At 46.5% G+C, this 22,387-nt stretch overlaps 1 protein-coding gene across 3 annotated transcripts in view; it reads left to right on the top strand.

Moving 5' to 3' along the window:
- The window catches only part of zranb3 (zinc finger, RAN-binding domain containing 3), a 71,943-nt gene that overhangs the window by 27,067 nt on the left and 22,489 nt on the right, over positions 1 to 22,387 (top strand). For 2 of the 3 annotated variants that reach the window (XM_069166414.1, XM_069166413.1), the window contains exons 9-15: positions 154 to 273; positions 3,544 to 3,663; positions 4,550 to 4,729; positions 5,285 to 5,458; positions 6,314 to 6,737; positions 12,343 to 12,666; positions 18,609 to 18,766. In XM_069166414.1, coding sequence (XP_069022515.1) covers positions 154 to 273; positions 3,544 to 3,663; positions 4,550 to 4,729; positions 5,285 to 5,458; positions 6,314 to 6,737; positions 12,343 to 12,666; positions 18,609 to 18,766 — 1,500 coding nt within the window. The remainder of the gene's footprint in view (positions 1 to 153; positions 274 to 3,543; positions 3,664 to 4,549; positions 4,730 to 5,284; positions 5,459 to 6,313; positions 6,738 to 12,342; positions 12,667 to 18,608; positions 18,767 to 22,387) is intronic. The other variant, XM_069166415.1, reaches the window with a different exon arrangement.

Here is a 22,387-nt window from a genome sequence, read left to right as displayed (position 1 = left end):
TCACGCAGAAAGGATGCCGCTGTGATTAATTGACTTCTCCACTGATCTAGCCGGTTCCTGTGTGCGTGTGGTCGTAGCGGCGCGGTGATGGATTCGGTAGCTCGCTTTGATCTGTGTCTATTTCTGTGTGTGTGTGTGTGTGTGTCCGTCCAGGCGGGAGCTGTGAAGGACTACATTAAGATGATGCTGGAGGCAGAGCAGCTGAAGTTCCTGGTGTTCGCCCACCACCTCACCATGCTGCAGGCCTGCACCGAGGCCGTCGTCGAGGCCAAGGTAACCTCGGGCCGTCCGCGGGCGACCGGATCTTCTGAAACGCACTGGAAAGCGGCGCCGCGGTCGCTAGCACTTAAAATTCCAAACAGACCGCTGGCTCGTGTTTTAAAGCAGAAGTTCACAAAGGAAATAATGTCGCTTTTTTTTTTTTTTTTTTTTTCACCTCCAACAAGGACAGGCTGTTCCACATCGCACGTGCCGCTTCCACTCTCGCCGGCCTCCTCGGAGCTCAGGAACGGAGCACGCGCACGACCCCGGTCACCCCGAACCACCGTCGCGCACGCGCACACACACACACACACACACACACACACACATCTGGGTGTGTCTTCGTAAGCCCCGCCCCTTCCGCTTTGAGCACAAGGCTACCCCTCTGATTACAGGGACACGTTTATCTGTTGATGGACATCTGTGGAGGCACATTTAAGGGGCGTTAGAAATGGTGAGACGTCTCGGTTTGTCCCGATAAACAGTCCACGGCCTAAAACAACCAGAAAATAGTCACATTGAAGAAGCTGGAATCTGAGAATTTGAGCTTGTTTTTATTAAAAAATGATTTATTTTCTTCTTTCTTCACTTAATCAATGAATCGGCTAATTCATGCAGCTCTAATGCACATTGATGCCATTACGGGAGTAGAGTATGCACTTTATATTATCACCCGTGTTCCTGAGTCACAACCACCTGTTTGTACGTCCGATCTAAATTTGTGTCCCTCATCAGTTCTTGAACGCGTGTCAGAACGTGTGGTATCGGTTGCTAAGTGACGTAGGATTGTTTGGCTGAGTGTCAGCTACGCAGCCATTACATCTTATGGTAACTTGGCGGGAGTATGTTGTAGCAGCTGAGCCTCAGTTCAAACCAAAGGTTCATGACAAGATGAACTGAAACGACAAAACGACCGGACGAGACGGTGTCACATCTCCACGGCAACGACTCTCTGTAGAGGTTCATCCTCTCCTTTTTCTTTTTCTTTTTTCATCCAAAACCTCTGCTGACAGTTTGGAGCAGACGTGACCTGCTGACTTTACTGCGAGCTGATTGGCCGTTGAAAGACGTCACTGCCCACAAGCTGCGTTTCAAATCGCATACTTTTTTTTTTTTAACTTTCAGTACGCACTGCGGCTCCTTTTACAAAGTACCCGCTGTCGGGTGCGGTATGTACGCAATCGGGACGTACGACTTTGTCTTAAAAATACGCCCTTGAACTTTGACCCTGTTGGTCATATCTGTAGTGATCCGTAGCGCAGCGTTTGAAGTAAAAAAATTAAAAAATATTTCACTTAAATCCTCAAAGTCAGCTGGTTCCCCGAAAGTTATCTTTTTATTTGCATTCACAGAATTGAAATCGAATTTCAGATGCCCTATACGTATGTATTTTACCGTCTGTACTTTGTTAGATTTGATCGTGAGTGAACAGTCGTCAGTTTAAAATCCTGCCGCTGTTCGTTTTCTTTCTTGTTGTGTTCAAATCCAGCTCCCCGTGCACTGAGCTGCTCTAACGTGGTTTAAAAATGAACTGAAATTTGTGTTCAGTCGCTTTGCAACAAGAGTGAACCCTATTTCACCGATATTTCAGTTTGCCACAAACGTTCATTCCTGTCATTTCCACTTAAAGGCTCAGAGTCCCCCCCTCCACCCCCCCTCCACCCCCCCGGCTGTAACTGCCCATTAAGAGGAACCTGGAAGCGTTAAATGTGCCGAATGTATTCATATTTCACTCCTCCCACAAGTAATTGGCCCTGCGCTTAAAGTTTCATTCCTCCATTCATAGTCCCACCGTGTTTGCAAGTCAAATCTCCGTCATAGCTGTGATTCCCTCCGACAGGGTAGCGAGCTGCGAGCCCACGAGTCGGCCGCGGACACAGCAGATGTTAGCAGTCACCGGTTACTCGAATCATCCGCCTGTAAGCTTAATTTAAATGCACACTTTAATATGGGCACAATATTTAGATAATTAACACGTTTTATTATGAAACATAATAAAAAAAATTTTTAAAAACTAGTTATGTAATAGTGACGGAAGAGAACTCCTCTCGTTCTCACTCGGAAAGTAAACTTTATTTTACCAAGTAAGTTTTTCCTCAACTCGTGTCTCTCTGCTCGGCAACCTGCGAAGGAGTTCAAGTGTGTGTGTGTGTGTGTGTGTGTGTGTGTGTGTGTGTGTGTGTGTGCGTGCGTGCGTGCGTGCGCGCGTGTCGCAGGGGTCGAGGAGCTGTCAGTGGAATGCAAAAAGTCGCGGTGAGACGTGTGATAACACATTCCTCGTCGAGACGCTCGCTCCGCGCCGCGTTCGCACTCACCAATTAACAGACGAGCTAAAAAAAGAAAAACAACGGGCGAACGCGCCGTGTTGAGGCGCTTGGCAGAGGCGAGCGGCCGCGCTCCAATTACGACGCCGTCGCCGCTCCTCGCGCTCCGCACGCTCCTCACCTGGCGACGAACCGATTGGGAGGGTTTGTTTTAATACAGTTCACCAAATGAATAAGTGCGGTGCCCTAAATCAAGAGATAAACAACAACAACAACAACGAAAAGAAACCCCGTCGAAATCGCAGCTTGATTTGCGAAGGTTGAGGCGTTCGAGAGCACGTTTGTTTGACCTTAATTTTTTTTTTTTTTTTTTTTTTTTTAAACCCAAGTCAAAGCAGAGCTGCGTGTGTTCTCTCCCGGCGAGGTTCACCTTCATATTCGTGCGGTCGTACGGGTCCGTCCGCACGCGGGAGCGGCGCAGTACGAGCGAAACTCTCCCGCCGCTGTGCCGCTCCGCGGGGCCGACGGACCCCAATCAAAAGAGTGCGGCGGCCGCCGCCGCGCATTAACACCGCGGTGAATGTCAAGTTCAAGTTCAGGTTTAATGAACGAAGCAGCAGCTGCTGAATGAATACACCTTACAAAGCCAAGCGACTAACATGTTCGAGATGTTGGAGTTGTGTTTGTGCCCGCGTAGTAAACACATCTTTACATTTGACTCTTTTTTTAATTTCATTTTTATTTGTTTTAGCTCTGTTCTATGTTGAAATATTCAACATGTGGCCTTTGGGTGCTAATTGCTACACTAGGAAGTAGCAATCTGATAAGACCAGAAAAACAAAACAATGCGCTAAAAGACACAAAGAAGTTTCATAAATCTGAGAGGAACTCGAGAAATGAGTGATAATTCTCGGAGGGTTCGTTATTGTTTTTTGATCCCTTTCACGTTGCACGTGATCATTTTACCCATTGTGGATTATTTATTTATTTGTTGAATTCCCCCCTGTCGTCCCGACAGGCCGGCTACATCCGAATCGACGGCAGCGTGCCGTCATCGGAACGAATGCAGCTGGTCCGCAAGTTCCAGAGCGACCCGGAAACCCGAGTGGCCATCCTCAGCATCCAGGCAGCGGGTCAGGTACGCGCTGTAAATGCACCAAAACACACAGCACTCAACACATATTTATATTTGACGGACATATGGACATATGTCTCGCGCCGCTCCTGTTGACCATTTTAGGGAATAAAAAGGGAAAAACTGCTGTAATACAACAATAAACAGGATAAGGTAGGTAGGTAGGTAGGTATTTACTTTATTAATCCCCGAGGGGAAATTTTTTCGCTACAGCAGCATACATACAGGAGCAATAAGACAATAATAGAAACAATAGAATAAAATAATAGAATAGAATAGAATAATATAATAATAGAAAAGCAATAAAATAAAATAGCAGTAAATAGCAATAAAAAATATAAATATAAAATGCACAGTATATACAGTACATTATATATCTATATATATTATATACAACAAACCAAGAAACACAGTCAACATATATATATATATATATATATATATATATATATATATATACAGTACAGTATATATCTATATATATAATATACAAACAAACCAGGAAACACAGTCGATGAGTGTTTCTGGTGGAAGTGAATCACAGTGAAGATTTGTGCAAGTAAAAACACATGTTGAAACCGCGATGCGCTCTTAATAATAAACCTAATTAACTCATTGACATGAATTATACCGAGTGATCTGGTATGTGCAGATGTTATGCATTCCAATGAATAGAAGTGGGTGCTTCAAGCACTTGTATGGCAATTAGTTGATAATATTCTGTTATTAAAAGGGATTTCACCAAATTCAATTTCATTGAATGTTGGATTGCCAGTTCCATGTGAGCGATTTTTTTTTTGCTGTGATTTCACTAATATTAATGTGTGTGTGTGTGTGTGTGTGTGTGTGTGTGTGTGTGTGTGTGTGTGTGTGTGTGTGTCCTCTCCAGGGTCTGACCTTCACCGCTGCCAGCCACGTGGTGTTCGCCGAGCTCTACTGGAACCCGGGCCACGTCAAGCAGGCAGAGGACCGCGCCCACCGCATCGGGCAGACGTCCTCCGTCAACGTGCACTACCTCATCGCCAAGGGCACCTTTGACACCGTCATGTGGTCCATGCTCAACAGGAAGGTACGGAGGGGTGACGTCGGGGCGGCACCCCCGGGAGAGATTAATGCAAAGCCGCTCGAGCGCTCATTGACGTCATATTTCACTTGAATGATAAGTCGCTGGGAAACTTCTGAGTGGCATCAAAACCCGACCCGTTCTGCTATTTTGAAGGTTTGAAGGTAAATGATTGAATTCAGGTGTGAAAAGTTGACTTCCAAACAAGTTTCGGTGTCACAAAAGTATTACCGTACATGTTAAACTGAGGTATTGTAAATATCTTTCCTTTCGGCAGATAGGTGCGAAAACGACCTCCAAATCTGAAACATTTTGAAGAGGAGGACTTTAAATACTAACGTCGACTCTGAAGAATATTTCCTTCTACGCTGTCTGTCAGGAAGTTGATTTGCATGTGAGAACAGACTTTGGGGATTTACGTTAATGATCCCAGCTGTCAAGATTAGTCATTAAAGCGATTCCACTAAAACATTTTCAATCTGTCCGTGGTACATCATCGTACAGGAAAAAAAAAGAAGAAGACGGGTGTAGAGTTGGATGTGAATGTGCCGTGTCCTTCAGGAAACCGTGACCGGCAGCACTCTGAACGGCAGGAAGGAGTACCTGGAGGCCGACGAGGGCGAGAAGGAAAAGTGGGAGTTCCTCAACTTCGCCGACGCCTGGACGCCGAGCGAGCTGGTGCTGCCGGCGGAGGAGAAAGCGGGAGGCGGGAAAGACGACGTGTTCTTCAGCCACGTGAGTCGCGTGGAGGATGTTTTACTTCCTTTAGATGAACTCAAATGGAGATCCCCAAGCAAATAACAGCAATTATAAGCCAATGGGTAAAAAAAAAACTAACAAAAAACATAGAAGCTTTTCAAAATAAGAGCCTCATTTCATATAAAGTCGTGCGCTGATTGTTTGGTTTGTTTCTATCTGTGGAAGTTTTGATAAAAGAAGGAAGAAAGTTAAAGGCTGAGCGGAGGTTAATAATGTCCTTCATATGGGGGTTTTTGTTGCGGCAATATTATTTGCAAATGTGTGTGGAGACTTGTGAAACGGTAGGTGCAGATCTGTGAATCTGAAAATGTGTTGTGTGATTTGTGGAGCTACACGGGAGCGTGAAAGGTTCACCGCGATTAGCGAACGTGGAAAAGAAACAAATATTTCCACGTTTTTAATGGGTGATGGTGCAAAAGTTAACTGTAATTATGCGTCAGTAGGTTTTTGTGATGTTGTGATTGACTGAATGAAGACACGACGCCATTATTTAATAGACTGGGATGGCATGAAGAGAAAATGTATGATCCGGGTTATATTTCTACTTATGAATACTTCAAAAAAAAAATTTTTATATTAGTTTTGAACTTTTGAAGAACTTGAAGACTTTTCTGATCCAATTACTTTAGTCATCAGGTAGTTTTCATTACTGTGTTACCAGGATACAAGCAGCTCAGACCTTTGTATCCTGGTAACACAGTAATGAACTCTCAAAGGTTAAAAATGCCCGCTTTGTGATCGGTGTTATGGATTCTATGTCGCTTTACAGGTGGATTGAAAACTCTCCGCCTTGGAGACACAAAACTAACTTGCATCTTTTTTTTTCTTAAGTTTGAAAGAGAGAAGCAGCACGACATCCGTTCCTTCTTCTCCCCGAGCGCCGGCAAGGAGAAGAAGAGGAAGAGAACAGAGGAGGAAGAAACGGCTCCCCTCGTCTCCCCGGAGACGGACGCCGCACCGGCGGGCGGCGAGGAGAACACTGAGAAGTCCGTCTCTCGAAGCCCCGTCGCGCCCGACGTGGACTTCTCCCCGCAGCTGAGGCGGATGCGGACGCCGCGGCCCGGCCCGAGCCCGAGGTCCCGACTCGGGGGGAGGCGGAGCTCGTCCGGCGCCTCCCTCGTGACCCCGCGGAAGCTGTCGGAGCCCGAACCCGGCTCGACGTGGAGCTGCGTGTCCTGCACCTACTCCAACAGCGGCCTGTTGCCTAACTGCGAGATGTGCGAGTTCCCGCGCGCCTCCTCTGCTGCCGCCTCAGGTACGATCGCACCACCGGTAACAACCAATTACCTGCTCTTTGTGCCTTTTTTTGAAATTCACAAACTTAATTTCGCTGATTTTCATGAAAAAAAAAACAACAACATCGTGTCGCGCTTTGAAAACGGGAGCACCTGAAGCCGAAATCCATTCACCGCTTTATTTTCCTTCCCGTCAATATCAATCGTAGCAGCCTGTTGACATAATACTTTTGAACAGCATTACAGATTTCACCAGATGGAGATGGGTGATAGCGGGAGATGGAGGCAAGCTTGCCAGAGTCTGAAATAGCACTGCTCAGAATATCGTCTGCCTCTCTCTCTCTCTCTCTCTCTCTCTCTGCAGATGACAAGGACGCAGTATAATTCTCACCTGTCAAGCCGAGAGAGAGAGAGAGAGAGAGAGCGCACAACGTCTCGCACAAACTTGGGGGAGAAAAAGTTGAGCCGGCTCCGGCTGATATCTCTGACAGCCTATGATTGTATCTCGCAAAAGGAGAGGGGAGGGAAGTCGTTATGACCTGGCAGACTGCAGGTCCGCGCTCTTTAAATGTCTGAGATGCATCAGATCGGCTGAGAGATGACTATAAAAAAATAAAAACCTCGCAAAACTCAGGTGTGAGGTGCGGTTCACCGGCGGTGACACTGAGGCGGCACCGGCTTGATGCTTTCATTAATGCGGGTGACGGTCTTCGTGCTGCATTTTAACACTGAATATCAGACCAACAAGAGGGTGAAGATGAGTCATTAATACAAAAGCCGTAAAGTGAAATAAAATCCCAGTCATGATTGCTTCAATGAACACAGATTTCACCATCTGTTTACATAATGCACTTGATTAACTTTGGAATAGCTGCAACACGTTCTAAAAGTTTCAAAAGGTTTGTGGCTGAAATTGGACGATAACACTATCTTTACGTGACGTAACAGTTGTGTAAGCAGGATTATATCACTGACTTTATGATGGTGATTCAAATATCTGAGTTACATTATTTACTATTGTGTGTAAAGTTGCGGGTAAACAACCTTAAAACTGAGCCGCAGTTCAACGGTGCGCGTGTTTCGCGTGCTTTGTTTAATCCATTGTAATTTATGGGTTATAGAGGGAGTTATGTAGGAAAGGTTGAAGCGCGGCGAAAAATAGGGAACCGATAACTCCCTAAAAAAAAAAACAAGATGATACACCACGAAAAAAAAAAAAAAAAAATCTGTGACCGAGAATCTGTCAATGCGGTAATTATTTCAGTCATAAACGCATATGCGGTGTACCAGGGATTTTAATCCAATTTCTCACGTCTTTTTAAAAAAACAAAACAACGCTGCCACTGTATCGATACCTCCGGAGTCTCTGTGTTTCATGCAGGATCCATACTGAGTGTAAGTGTACAGTAAATATTGGCAGCGCTGAAGGACTGTTTGCGGCTCGGTCCGCTGGAAGTGAAGCTGCTGCTCTTTAAAACACACACAGTACAAACAAGCAGCACCTCTGCTTTTCAGCAGCATAAAAACACTCACCCACACACTCACCCACACGCACACATTTTTTTTTTTTTATTCTTTTTTTAAACAAAATTCACCCCCCATTTCATGCTCAGCTGCAGCAGATGCTTGATAACTATTCAGCAATCACACTCTCTTCTTCCTCACAAGCGCCACTCGGCATTCACAGCAGCAGGCTGTGTCAGCTCGCTAGACAGGGAATTTAACAACCTGCTAAATTTGTAAATGACAGACTGTGCCGGAAAATAACAACTGTATTTATGGAGATATCTCTCAACTTGGCACCGCGGTCCTCAGCTCTCGGAAACGTAAGAAAATAATCAGGTCGGAGCCCGTGGTATGACATGAGAAATGTTATTCCCCCCCCCCCTCAAGGGCAACAGTTTCTCACAATGACGATAAAGAAAAGGTGGGACGCTCGTCTGTGAATCACAAACACATCACACAAGGACATCAGGGCTTCGTATTTAAAGCACAGGAAGAAAAGTACCCTCTGAAATTTTTTTGGGCTGGATTTTTCACAGTGTGGCGAAGAAGAAACAAACCAGCACCTGCAGAAGGAAGAAAAAGTCAGCAGGCAGAAAGATGTGGGTCTGTTTTCACCGTGAGGCGTTTGCACCAGAAGGAAACGAGATGCACAAAATGAGAAGGACAAGACAGATTTTTATCTGACGAGCGTTGATGCTTTTGCGGGAAACGGTAGAAACGGCGTTCAGTACGAGCTGCGTGTTCCCACAGCGACCGTCGTGACATCTGCCACTAATGATATTGATTTTTGAAACAATGAATCTTCAATTTTGACACCGCTGTAAACAAAAGCTGTCGCTACGTTCGCCACGTTAAACGGTCGATTTAACACCAAAATATTCATTTTCAAAACAAATGGTCTTTAATTTCACACCGTTTTGAACAAAATCAATTTCTTATTTTGGGCTGTTGGTTTTGTCAGCTAAGATAGCAACTTAGCTGACACTTATTGGAAGTGAGAATCCTCTAAAATGTTCTTGAATAATAAATAAATGAAGGTCTGCCACATGATATGATACTAAAATAATAAGGGTAATGCTACAATTAGAGCGCCCCAGTTCATCTTTGTTTGGACATAACCCTGTGTAGTTCGGAGAAACATGGAGATTTAATTTGCGCTGTTCAGCTTCAGTTCACCGTGACAAATTGTCACGTTTTCAGAACAGAGCTGCTTGCGTCATGTTAAACTAATATTGTACTGCGATGCATTTTTTTTGTTAAATCTAATGTTATTCGCCTTCGCCTTGCAATTAACACTTTTTGTTTCGAAAAGGCTAAAACAGGCACAACATCTTTTCAAACCCTCGGTTTACTTGGTATCGCTCTTGCAGCTCCTACAACAGTCCCGCGCGTGGCTATTGATCTGAGCTCTAGTTGGACAACAATTACAGTTTGGCGGAGCGATTAGCACCTCAGTGTCATTTTAATTTGTTGAAAACAGTTGCGTGAATGTCTGCTTTCTGTATAATGTCCAGTCTTCTTCTCTGTGGATGTGATAAAAGCGGGCATGGTGGCCATCGCTTGTCATATTTATCTCTGAAAATGATCTCCAGTGCGACTGGGGGATGGGGGGGGGGGGGGGGGGGGGGGGCTTTCTTAATTCCAGGTTATTTTAATTGGACACGAATTGAATCCCAGTAGTGCTCCACTGTCGGTGAGGCGGGTCTGTTTTTAATCAAACTGTCCTGGATTATTACCTCCTTCCTGTGACAGGGTTCGTCATCTCAGGTGAACTCTTCCCTGCGAGTGTTTTAGCGGCCGTAAACAACCAGACATCTTCGGCTGGACCATTTTGTTATTTTATTTTTTTCTCGAGTTGAATCAGTTGAGTTCCTTCGTTTGCAGCCTCTTCTTCTTTTTTTTTTTTTTTTTTTTAGGCCAAGAGCGTGGGCAGGGTTCAGTCCTTCAGCTCTTTCACCGGTAGACCAGCAATTTGTCTCTCAGCACCTACTGTGAGAGATGTACACAGGAAGAGGGCAATTTGGTTATCTCCTGGCTCTCTACACCTCTCAGCGAGCACTCTATCCCCGTCTGCATCTTTTTCATACTGATCTGTGGCATTTAACAACAAAGTCCGGTCGAGTCTTTAACAGTTTGATTTAAACCGTATTTATGAGGACTTATCTTTTCTTTGATACTTCTGTGTCTAAAGCTGCAGCAGTTTCTGTTCGTGTAAGATCACATGCTTCTTTTTTTTTTCCCCCGTCTAGACTCGAGCCTCGGTTCGGGAACGTTATCGAGCCGCCACAGACGTAATGGGGCCGTGTTGGGCGGGAAAACAAGGGGTTTGACTGGTAAAGTCGCGGCGCGGCCATTGCAGGATTCCCCCCGTTAACATCTTCCTCGGCGGGGACAACTTAACACAAATTGAGCCGTCTCTCCGCGGCCTCGCTCGGGCTTGTTAGCGAGAGGGAGGGGACGGGCGTGGGGAGGGGGGGGGGGGGCAGCGGCGGGGCCAGGAGCCCGGAGACTCGCGTGACATTTGAGGGAGCCGACTTCGAGGCTGGCCTTTTGAAGAAACGAGCGGCGGAGAGGCGGGATCGCTAATTAGACCCCCTCGTCCCCGAGTGTCACAACTTACTGTCTTGTTAGATTTCGCAACTCAAGTTCAGCAAATATTGTGAAAGAATGTGATTTAAATTTAACTCGGAAATGTCGGGAATGGGAATCGTGCGGCACTTTTTCTTTTTTTTTCTTTTTTTTTTTGGAAAGAAGAAGACGAAGTTCAGCTGCGACTGTGACATTTCCGTTCGGTCATAAATAATACGGCTCTTTTCTTGAAGCAGCTAATCTGTCTGTTAATTCTACCTTGATAATGACCATCAGCACGGAAAGTAAAAATAATAAAAAATAGCGTGAAGTTTGTGAATGGCGGAGGCCTAATCCCTGCATTCATTAACATTTTTCTGTCTTAAAAAATTTCTGCTTGACCTTCACAGAATTACAACATTCTGCATGAATGGAAATCGCATGAACGGTTGAGCCGCAAAACAGGTTTGATAGCCGCTCTTAAAATAAGCCCCGTTCCGGCGTTGGCATTCAGCCGTCGTCAGCTGTTTCGAGGAGCGCCCGGATGAAGCGCGGCACAGATGCGGCGACAATTATTTCATTTAGGTTTGATTGCGCGTGACGCGGGCGATTAACAAAACAATGTGACGCAAAGATAATTCAGTCTCTCGGCGACAGATATTGGCAGTTTGATCCAGGAGCTGCTGAAAAGATGGAGACAGGTCTGGCGCGCAGCTTTCTGCGTCGCAGCTGATGTGCTGCTGACGTACATCCCCAAGTGCACCGGCAACCGGGGGCTCGTACATGTCGGGACTCTTACTGGTGCAGCGCAGGTAGTTTGGACAGAGTGGCGTTGTTTCAAAGTGCACGGTGTCGTTAAATCACCCCGGCGCGCGAACCCGCCAAAATATCTGCAGCTTTCATTATTTTACCCAGAAATCAGTGTGTTCTTCCTGCCCTCTGCTTTAACACACTCAGTGAACACACTGATGGCTTCTTCTCTTTGCGCTGCGTTCAGGAACAGCTGCGGCTTCCTCCGACGCCTTAATTTGAAAATCCTTTACGTCAGGGGCCCCGCCCCTTCCTGTACGCATCCGAGATGGCGACCGTTTAGGGTGGAAAGTGTCCACGGCTTCACGCTTCTTCCCGTGGACCGTTTTGAGTGCATCATCCTGGTTCGTGTGGCACACTGCGTCTTTCTGTACTTGACAGTGTGAACACACCGATGCGCTCAGTACACAAGTACGCAATTTGGGACACAACGCAAGACAGAAATCCTCCAACTGTGAGTTCATCTTTGTAAAAATGTACACCCTTAAAAGAGACGTTCCTGAACGTCCCTGCTGAAGTCTGTTAAGTTCTTGTCAGTGAAGGACTTACGTGAACTAATAACTCCACTAATGAGCCATATTGAGTTTTACTTTCATGTCAGCAGTCATTTTGTCACACTGTCACACTCTTCAGATGATGGATATCTCGCTCGGGGAATGAAACTCTTCAAAGTCTGATTACACAGTGCAACTGAGCCAACAGAGTAAATCTTTCCCCCTTCCTCTCCCTCTGCTGGCTCAGATCCACCCAGGCCTCGGCGACCCGCTGCGACCGAGAGGGACCGGGCGCCCGTCGTCCTCTCCGGCTCTGACGGCGAGCCAGAGCTCAGCCGGGGAGGAGGAGAAGGAGGAGGAGGAGGAGGAGGAGAAGCCCGGCCTCGGAAATCAGGCGAAGGCAAACAGAGCGAGGAGGAGGAGGAGGAGGAGGATGAGCCTCCGAAAGACAAACAGAAAGTGGGAGAAGCAGAGGAAGAGGACAAGCGGCGGCTCGGAGGCAAACAATCAGCGGGAGAGAGAGGCGACGACGACGCTGGCGGCAGCTGCCTCCCCCCTGACCGCACACAGGGTAATCCCACCTGCAATCTTCTCCTTTTCATATCTAGGGAAATTGGCTGGTGCCGCATTGTCACCTGCCCATATAATACTGTTTAATATCATCACTTCAAACCAATAAGGGACTATACCTCATTCCATATGGGGCAGGGCGGTATTATTCTTACTTCTTATTAGTATCTACTTGGAGATATTGCCTATTTCTGCGGCACATATCGAGTAAAACCTCCCGAATCGCCGCCGAGGTCCTCGGAGCACCCGAAAATCCCCTCGCTGTCCGGCAGGCGACTGATGAGCCTCTGACTGCCTGCCTTGTTTTCTTTTTTTTTTTCAATAAAGTGGACCGGAGGTCTAATTACTTAAAAAAGGCACAAGTTCCCCTCAGTGCACCAACTCATCCTTGAAACCCAACCTGCTCTCTTTTCGCCCCCCCCCCCCCCCGTCCACTCCGGTTATCTGTGTACACGTCTGAGAATCTCCGGGGGACGCCAGAAAACAAATTCCCAATTACACAGTGTCTAATATTGCAAATTAAGACCTCTGTGTTCAAGTACTCGCGTCTCAAAGGGATACGCAAAGCAATAAATTGCGCTAATTACAAAGAACTAATTACATCGTGTGCAATATGAGGAGCTTTTAAAAAAAAAAAAAAAAAAAAAAATTGCCTGACTAGCAGAGTCTAAGAAAAGCCCGTGACCTGGGTGTTGCCTGTGAAAGCGTGCGGACATGTTGGGTCGGGTGTTGAAGGATGAAACGGAGGAGAGCGTCTTTGTGGAAGTCTTAACACAGGAACCAATATCGCACTAGTCGTTAAAGGTTTTAACAGGCGGGCTATCAACCCCTATTACCCTTTTAACATCCTTAGATCAGTGTGCAACAACTTGGCAGGTTCCTCTTCTCGAGAGCCACACACACACACACACACACACACACACACCACACACACACACACACTTTGACATCTATTAGTGCCCAGATTGTCGAGTGGTTAATTTCCCATCTCTGTGGCTACCTGGCCCCCCCAACGGTCGAGGATTGAATCCCGACGCAGCTTCCCCTGCAGAGTCTCCTGCACTCAGGCAGAAAAAAAAAAAAATACTAAAGGTGAACCAAAGGCCCGCTTTCTTTTTTTCTTTTTTATTTAGACCGACTCTAGGGGAGAGATAAAAGCCTCACCGTCGATCAGAAATGGCAGCACTAAAGGGACGCTGCTGGATACCAACTTGGCCCCCCGTGTCCCCCTTTCGACGTGCACGTTTTTTCCCCGGAGGCAGCGAATATCTGTCAGCAGCAGTGTGCAAAAGTTTTAGCCGTTTAACCGCGACACCGAGCCGAAAGTCTAAAAGAAGTGTCTGCAGAGAGTCCTGCGACAGATGGACCGGTCCCCAGTTCGAGTGCACGCGCTGCAAAATGTAAAATATAAGCAGCGTGCAAAGACGTTTAGGAGCACCGTTTATGACGGGAATATTGATTTCAAACCGAGTACTTCCACGTGTACATTTACTATTTTCAGTGCGTAAGGAAATGCTACGTGTTTGCGTGACATCGAAGAGCTGGAACTCGGGGAGAGCTGTAAGCGGCTGTAGGCGTGAGGGAACGTCACCCCCGTCACCTTCAGTATTTTATGTATCTTGTATTTTGCGAGTATGCGAGTGAAGTCCTGATCTTCAACATCACGGAGTCCAAAATGACGTGACAAGACAGAAGACGCCGAGGTAGCCTCAATCTACAAATATCACCGTGGGCTGTATATAAAAGTGGACGTAGCTTCCGGGTCTGACAAGTGACACCATTGCAGTACCAGCGAGCGCCTCTAGTGGTTCTGGTTCCGGCTCCTTAGACTCCCATTCAACTTTTCCTATGAAATACAAAGTCAATATCTTTTTATCCACAAGTCATAATGGTGTTATTAGCTGTAGTCACTCCTTCTTAGGAGTTTTCTGAAAATAATCACGTCATTCATTTGATGTTAGGCCTCAAAAAGCGGCATGTTTGATTGACAGGCCTGTGGTGCAGCCAAGTTTCCGCCACGAATGGTTCCCAATCAAATGGAGTCAGGTGTTCTGCCCGCTCCTCCCCCAGCTCGTCCGAACATGGTCACTTCTGGCTCCAAAACATCAAGATGGCGACTATCGAACTCGAGGCTTTAAAGCTGCGGTTCACAAACCGGTGGGTGACATCGTAGTCGGTCGTCGCTTAGGAACAACCGACGGGCCAAATGCCTTGAAAAAGTGCAGATGCGAGCGTTGCTAAAAAAAAAAAAGAACGACTGATGTCATTCGTCCACCGTGGTGTTACTTAGTGAGTTTGTTAGTTGTGTGCCGTTGCCGGTCTGTCTCCGGCAGCGTGGGTCTAATACAAAACACAGTGGTTGTCCAATAAAAGTGACCTATGGGGTCAGGAGCGACGCCTAATGATTTTCCTCCACCTGCCTGTGGTTTTAGAAAGGCAAACCGCCGCGCCGCCGGCCGCCCCCACCTCTTGATTGCTCTGAGATTACTTTCCTCACGGCACAGACAGGCAATCACTCCTCCTCCTCCTTTTCCTCCCCCTCCTCCTCTTCCTCTCCGTCCGTTGCTCCTTACTGTCTGTTGCCCTGTCAATCCATCTGCACGGCCCCAACATTTACACACCGATGCCCCCTTTTTTTTTTTTTTCCTTTTTTTTTTTTAAGAGATGGCGGTTCGAAGCGCTGCAGCTGCGCCAAACGTCTTCCCACTCGGAGTTCGAATTTCTTTTTTTATTTTTTTTTTCCCTATCTTTTGTTTCGATCCCGCAGAAGAAGATGAGATGACTCAGTCCAATTAGGCGTTGTTTTCTTTCTCTCGCAGTAAAATAACAGATAAATCCCTTGGGGTGTTTTGAAGGCACTGTTCATACTGTGTAAGTGACAGTCTAATAAGATGGCTTTGTAAGATGAATTGCCCCCATCGTATAAATGGCCCACTTAATGCAGCTGGCGTGTTCCGCCACTGCAAACAGGGGTAGGGGATGTAAAATATAACAAAAAAACAAAACAAAAAAGTGCTTACATCAAAAATAGGGTGCACGTTGCAGAGCTGCCCGGTTTCATTACAGATGCAGCGGAACAGAAGGACAGATGGGACTTCGGTGTCCCAAAAAAAATGTTTTGGATCCGGGTAGCTCCGCTCGTCTGGTCGTCTTTTTTCAGACACAAAGTGGCCCGTTCGCGTCCAAAGCGCTCGGCGAGATCAGAACAATGTGTGCCAGACAAAATTGACCCCGCCAGGACAGCGTACGTAAAAAAAAAAAAAGAAAGATACGGACTTTGGTGCAGGATACGTCGAGGGGAGCAAATGACTTATTAGGGATGATCTCACCTCGAAACGGAGCGGATTTAAAGTCGGGTTGCGTCACAGATATTCGTCGAAGGCGGTGATGGAATTTAACGGCTGTAAATTCTCAAATAATAGCCGGTGACTAACAGCAGGAAGCGTCACTTATCGGAGATTAAAAACAGCAAAGCAGAAGTTATTCAAATAACACGCAGCGCGGTTGTACAACACAAGAACGTACTTAATTCATGCTGTAAATACAAATAACAAAGAAATGGAAGCATTTGTCTCATAGAATAAAGGCCTGATTCAGTCTGCAGTAAATGTGACCATGTGAGACGTTAGGGGAAAGTACGTCAATTCGGTTACACTTAAATGGGATTTTGAAGTGCTCTCTGTGTGCGTTCCTATAAATACTTTTTAATACTTCCTCTATATTACACTTAAAAAGCTTGTGAAACTGGCTGGTGAACGGCGCCACCTCAATAAATGCATGACTCATCGTTAGAGGTCACGTAGGCATTCCCGGCAGTGCATGAAGTAGCTTCAGCTGTGTTTACATGTTCGTTGTGCTGATGACGTTTCCGTGCTTTGATTATTTAACAGCAGACTCGCTGGTAATGAGATATATTTGAAGTGAAGACACTGAATCGGCGTTTGACATCAACGTCACATTATGAGTTCGATTTCGCCGGATCCCGATTGGTGCAGGGACGTACGTGACATCATCGTTTCCCTCTGTGCCTTTGCATTTCCTGCATTACATCCCTCCCCCCCCCCCCCGCCCTCACCTGCTCCCCGTTAGCTCGCTAAATTGTCAGCCTCCGTGGCCTCGAGACGCCGCCCACTTTGACGTTGCCTAGCGACGGTGTTTTCACGACTTCCCACGCCGTAACCGTGAGCTCGCCGAGTTCTATCCGAAGGCAGCAGGAGATCTCTTCTTATTTACAGTCACCCGAAACTGTTCTCACTTTGGCGGCAAATTGTGTGTAATTGAAGAAAATGCGTTTTGAGGTTTCTTTGATATTTTGCCGACAGCGGTTCCAAACATTTGCGATGTGATTCTCCGCCGACGTCGCGATCGTGACTTTTGAGCTCGCTTCGGGTCGGCAACCCACGACACCGGGGAGGGGGGGGGCATTTTTAGCTCCTCGCGACCGGCGGAGATCCAGCGCAGGTACGAGGCGGCGCCCGCCCGCTTGGAAAAGTCCCTCGTCGGTACTTTCCCCGCGCGTTAACAAGCCGGATGGGCGCACGCACACATTCCCCACCGGCGCCGAACCAGGCAGGCAACTGGCCGCGCGAAGTGATTTAAGGCGAGTATTATCAGAGTGTTATAGGTCATTGTCTAAATGAAGCGTGGTCGAACAGCGGCGGTCTCATTTCCACCGCCTGACCTTTTCCCGCTAGATGCTTGCAGGATGAGCGAGCCACGTCGCTGACATTAATGACCTGCTCGCTCTCTCTCTCTCTCTCTCTCTCTCTCTCTCAGTCATTTTCATCACTTGCTTTTTTTTTTTTCCTTCTTCTTCTTCTTCTCGCTCTCTAGCTGTGCCTCCGTCCTGTTGCTCAGCAAATTCCTGAGTGAAGTTGTGAGAAATAAATTGGGCAGTTTGTGTCAAAGAAATTGGCTTTTTCTCTCTCCCCCCCCCCCCACCTCCCAGTAGCTGCACAGTGTTATACAACACCGGAGGGACAATTTTGCTTCAGTGAATAAGATGAGAGGGCTGATTTCAAACGCGTGTCTGTGTGTTGAGTCTGAAGCGACATCTAACTTGCGATTAGCGTGAAGACGGCTGTTTGTCGGATTTCTTCAACTCTGTTAAAAAAAAAAAAAAAAAAAAAAAAAGACAAAAGTGACATTTTTGTTCCTCCCACACCCCCCCCCCCCAAAAAAAAAAATCTCATTTTTTTTTCAATTCTTTTCATTTACGAATAAAAGAACGATTCCATTGATTCGTCACGTTCGATAGATTCACATCAGACGCGTGAATCTGTGCCGTAGCAAACAGCGCCAACCTCCGCGGGAGTGGAGGAATGATTTTATATTTAACCGCAGCTACCGGAGCAGAAGGAAAAACTGTTCGCTGGCGGCTGTATAATAGAAATAGCTCCCAAAATGTTGGACTACTCCTTCATCCAGTCAAACTAAAACACGACTGAGAGTGACGTCGTATTCTTCTTCTATTTGTTGAACACAATCTATCGCTGCTGCTTTAATAGACACGAGGCAGTCAGAGCGTTTAGACCTCCACGCGTCGGTTGGTCGTTACATCAACGAGAAGTTGACTTTGATTCCCTTTTATATGAAAATGTCACAGAAAATTGCCTCGGCATTTTCATTTCAGATTCTATAACCAAGCGTTTGAAAGCAATAACCATAAATATAAGGTCGTTTTTAGTTGTTTCTTTTCTTTTTTTTTTTTCAAACATCTGCCTAATCTGCATACACATTTGAATGATCTGCTACAAATGTCATATCTTCTCAATATTGCGCTCGGCGTAATACGTCTTAAAAGCTGCTGGAGTTTAATGTCTCTGCTCGTCACTGCATCACCAGAGGAGCAAACAGAGTACCAATAAAGCCGTGAAAGCCAATAATGAGCCAATAATATATGCTCAGCGATATTAGTCAGCCCCTTGCTCTCTCTCCCTGCAGACCGCGGAGCTGCGCCGTGTTTGTCTTCTCCTGCTGCCGATGCTAATGACGACGATGAGGGCAGCGGCGGGGAAGGCGCCGGCGCCGCCCATCCCGTCTACCCGGGCCTGCAGTTCCGCGCCAGCCAGTACACAGACCGAATATATCTTTACTCCAAGGTACCGCCGCCTCTGTGAGCGTTTGATTCGCGCACGTTGTGATTGTCGACCCGGCTCGTAAGGAGACCGGAGATGTTTTTGCTAATGATTTTCCCTGATTCTTTTTTTTTTTCTGAAGGTTGTAAATAGGTGGTGCAATTTGTTTATATTGCCCATCTGTGCCGGGGAATTACCTCACTTGCAGATTGCGCTTAAAACGCAACGTAAATCCCAAGTCGAAGTACTTACACTGAATTTCCATGTTTTAACACATTTCCTGCCCCTCTCACCTCTCTCGTTTCAGCAAATGTCCGGTGGGTTCTCTCAGTCTGAAAGTTCACGGCGGGAGAATAGTTTTACATTTTCTTTCAACGGGTTTATAACGGATGCTAAGTTCCTTTTTTCTAGTTTGCGTGGTAAGAATTCATATGCAATCTGTCGCGGCGATAGGCTGGTCGTGTCTGGCTGGTCGTTCGGGAAATAATTCCATCGTTAATTAGATATTTGGCCCGGTTTGATCGACATGCCCGGTCCGGTCAGTCAGGTTGCCGGTGTAGGTGGGGGGTGGGGTGGGGTGGCATCGTATCATCTGTCAGATCCACCTCAGTTTGCCGCATCCCTTCCCTTTTGACAGTAGGCACGAGTAGGCTGATGTCTTGTCACATGTTTGAAGAGAGCTATAACATTTGAAGAAGCTCAACTTTATGGTGCAGCTTTAAGTGCAAGGAAACGGCACGTCTGATGTCATCGTTTTTAATTTCAGGTCTCAAGGAAAATACTAATAACTGAGAAGTGACATGGAGCGTAATGAAATTAGGAGGAAATCTCACTCACATTAACAACTCTTCTTCAAGTGTCAGCTGCAAACAACAATTCAGGTATAAAAATGAGAGACGTGCAGTTCTTTCACACCTTGTCAATTAGCCAACAGGACAGATGTGAGAAAACGGTTCCAGGCAACATTAAGAAAATCAAAGACGAAGAGGAAAAAACATTCCTGAACTAATGCTGATTGAAAGTGTTGCAGTTCATCCTTTTATAAGCTGCACGGAAACCTTTGATGAGTTGAGACTGGAGGAACAATAATATCATGTTTCATTACAGGTTTTCAGTTCACGTAAGAAGAAAGCTGAACAACCTTGGCGCTTGATACGACATTTTATTCACTATTAGGAGAAGAACAACAGCCTGTTTCTGTCATTTCAAATGTTTGTTTTTTTCCCCTCTGAGATTGATTGAGGCCGTGTGGTAAAAGGTGACAGAAAAGCTCTTCAAATCCATTCATATTCTTCCGCTCAATACAAATTAAAAGGTTTAGGAATTACCAGAGGATTACCAAGACGATTTCACAAGGAGCCACCCGTCTCCAGGCCTCCCTCTTTTATCTACAACCCTCCCGTCAGCGAGGCAGTCGTCTAAGAATTTTATGTAATGTGTTTGCTGCGCAATTCTTTTCCCCCCACAACTGAAGTGGGAAGCCCAGCAATTTCAAATATCAGGCTCAGTTTGCTGAACACGGAAAGTTCAGGCTGGAAACAGCCGAGTAATGATTTCCGTGGCTCTTGAAGGAGCTTTGTCAAGCCCGAGAAAACAAGCCTGATGATGTCATCGTGAGGTCATGGGGTTTTACAACATCCCCACAGCTGTGAAGTGTCAGCAAAAGGTCATGTTTTGGGCTCGGCAGTACCTAATACATCACGTAACTTATTACATGTGTATTACGCATATGGACTGTAGTTTAGTCCGATTACACTCCCGTGCATTCTTGGCACTCCTCGCAAGTGCCACTTGCCACTTGGCAACAGACATCTTGTATCGATCGCATCGTGATACTTAACGCCCTTTTGTTTCATTCATGAGGGATCGGATTTCCTTCTCTCCCGCTCGCGCAGATAAGAGACAAGAGGGTTTTTACATAGAGACGGCCGACGCGCTGAACTGAATCACCGGTGGAATATTACCCTGACGGCAATAGACAAGTGTCGCGTACGCGCGGCTGAGACGATAAGCCTCCGAGATAAATGTCCCCCGCCGTCGTTTAGATGATAAACTGGAGGAATTCTGGCTGGAAGGCTGTCACGTCGGGATAATCCCGGACCGGGCGCCGAATCCACACGGGTGGGCACGCTCGGAGCGCAATCGCCGGAAGATTTGTCACCGGCGCTCGAATGAGAAATATCGAGAGCATTATAGGAATTTGATGTCCATTTTCTGCACATCAAAGTGTTGTTTTATTCAAGGGTTTCAGCTGCGCCTGCTCCCCGGCGCGGAAGGGGGTTTGTTTCCTGTCAACACCAGGCGCAGCAGGCGGGTGGGGGTTACAACAATCAGGAGGATTCAGACATATATTATGTGGTTGCTGAGCTTACTTTCCGACGCGTCCTCAAACTTGTCTGTCTCGTGTGGCGAACACCTGAAATAGTGATTGAATTATACAGTATTTTATCAGCAAGGCCGGCGCACATCCATAAAATAATGCCTCTCTGAAGACTGTAATATATCTACTGTGTTGTTTTTCTGCCTTACGATGCAGGAATCGCTGGAATTAGGCACTGAAAACCTTCCCAACGAGGAAGGCTCTTGTCATAGCTGTGGATTTTAATAAGCTGATGGATAGTTGTTGTGTTTTTTTGTGTGTTTTTTTTTTTGTGCTGAAACTGGTGAGGAAGACGGGCTTGTTTTTTTTTTTAGGTTAGGCAGCTCACAGCGTCGTGTTGTTTACGGCCGTTTGATGAACGTTTGTCAGGCGCTGTGATCGATGCTTTTGTGACACGTTGTTGTAGCGTCTGTGACGGCGTCGAGGTGCACACGGGAGGCTTTGGGTAGAAAAATGCATCCCGTTGTTACGTAGACAAGCAATATTTCAACAACAACAACAACAACAACAACAACAACAAAAAAGGAGGATAAATAGGTTTGCTTTGTTTATTTTCACGATCCCGGCTGATGAATGCGACTCGTTCTGTTCCGTTTTGACCGACTTTTTTCTGCATCCTTTCCTCGCGTTGTTTGCGCGAGACGTCTGGGACGTGCAGCGTCTCTTCTGGCGGGAAACCGCGGGATGTTTATGCCGCCAATATCCAGAACGAACGAGATGGTGCGCTCTTTAACGTGCGTAACAGTCCGTATTCATGGTTTTAAAGTGCCGTATGATCGTGGAGCGACACCGCCCGGCTCGACTGACCTCGTGTCGCTTCCTCTTCGCCAACGAAACGCCCCGCTGACGTCGCTTTAATACGACTACACACATTTGCTGGTGTCCCAGAACCGCTCCCCTCCTCACCACCACCCCCGCTCTACTTGTTTTACACCTAATCTAGTATGCTGTCTAGTGTGCCTGCATATATTTTGGCAACCATATCTTTGCTCAAAGCCACAATTCAATACCTGCTGCACACGGCCACCAATACGATTCCTCCTCCACCAAATCCAAAGAGTTTCCGGGCCACCCGGAACATAAATTCAGTCTATATATATTTATATATATACGATATATTTTTAAACTTCTTGAATTATTGTTGGATTCTGGAGAGGGATGCATTTATGTGTTACTCCTGAGCTTGTTAGTTGGAGGGTCGTCTGCCTCTTTTCAATCACATGGAGCAGCGCTCTAATCCCGCTGCATGCTGGTACAGCACAACC

This window comes from Embiotoca jacksoni, unplaced genomic scaffold (genome assembly GCF_022577435.1).
Source record: "Embiotoca jacksoni isolate LCO1_2020_lvr unplaced genomic scaffold, fEmbJac1.0.p SCAF_38, whole genome shotgun sequence".
NCBI classification, from domain to species: domain Eukaryota; kingdom Metazoa; phylum Chordata; class Actinopteri; family Embiotocidae; genus Embiotoca; species Embiotoca jacksoni.
Note: the sequence above shows the minus strand (reverse complement) of the source record. Positions and strands in the feature narration are given on the sequence as shown.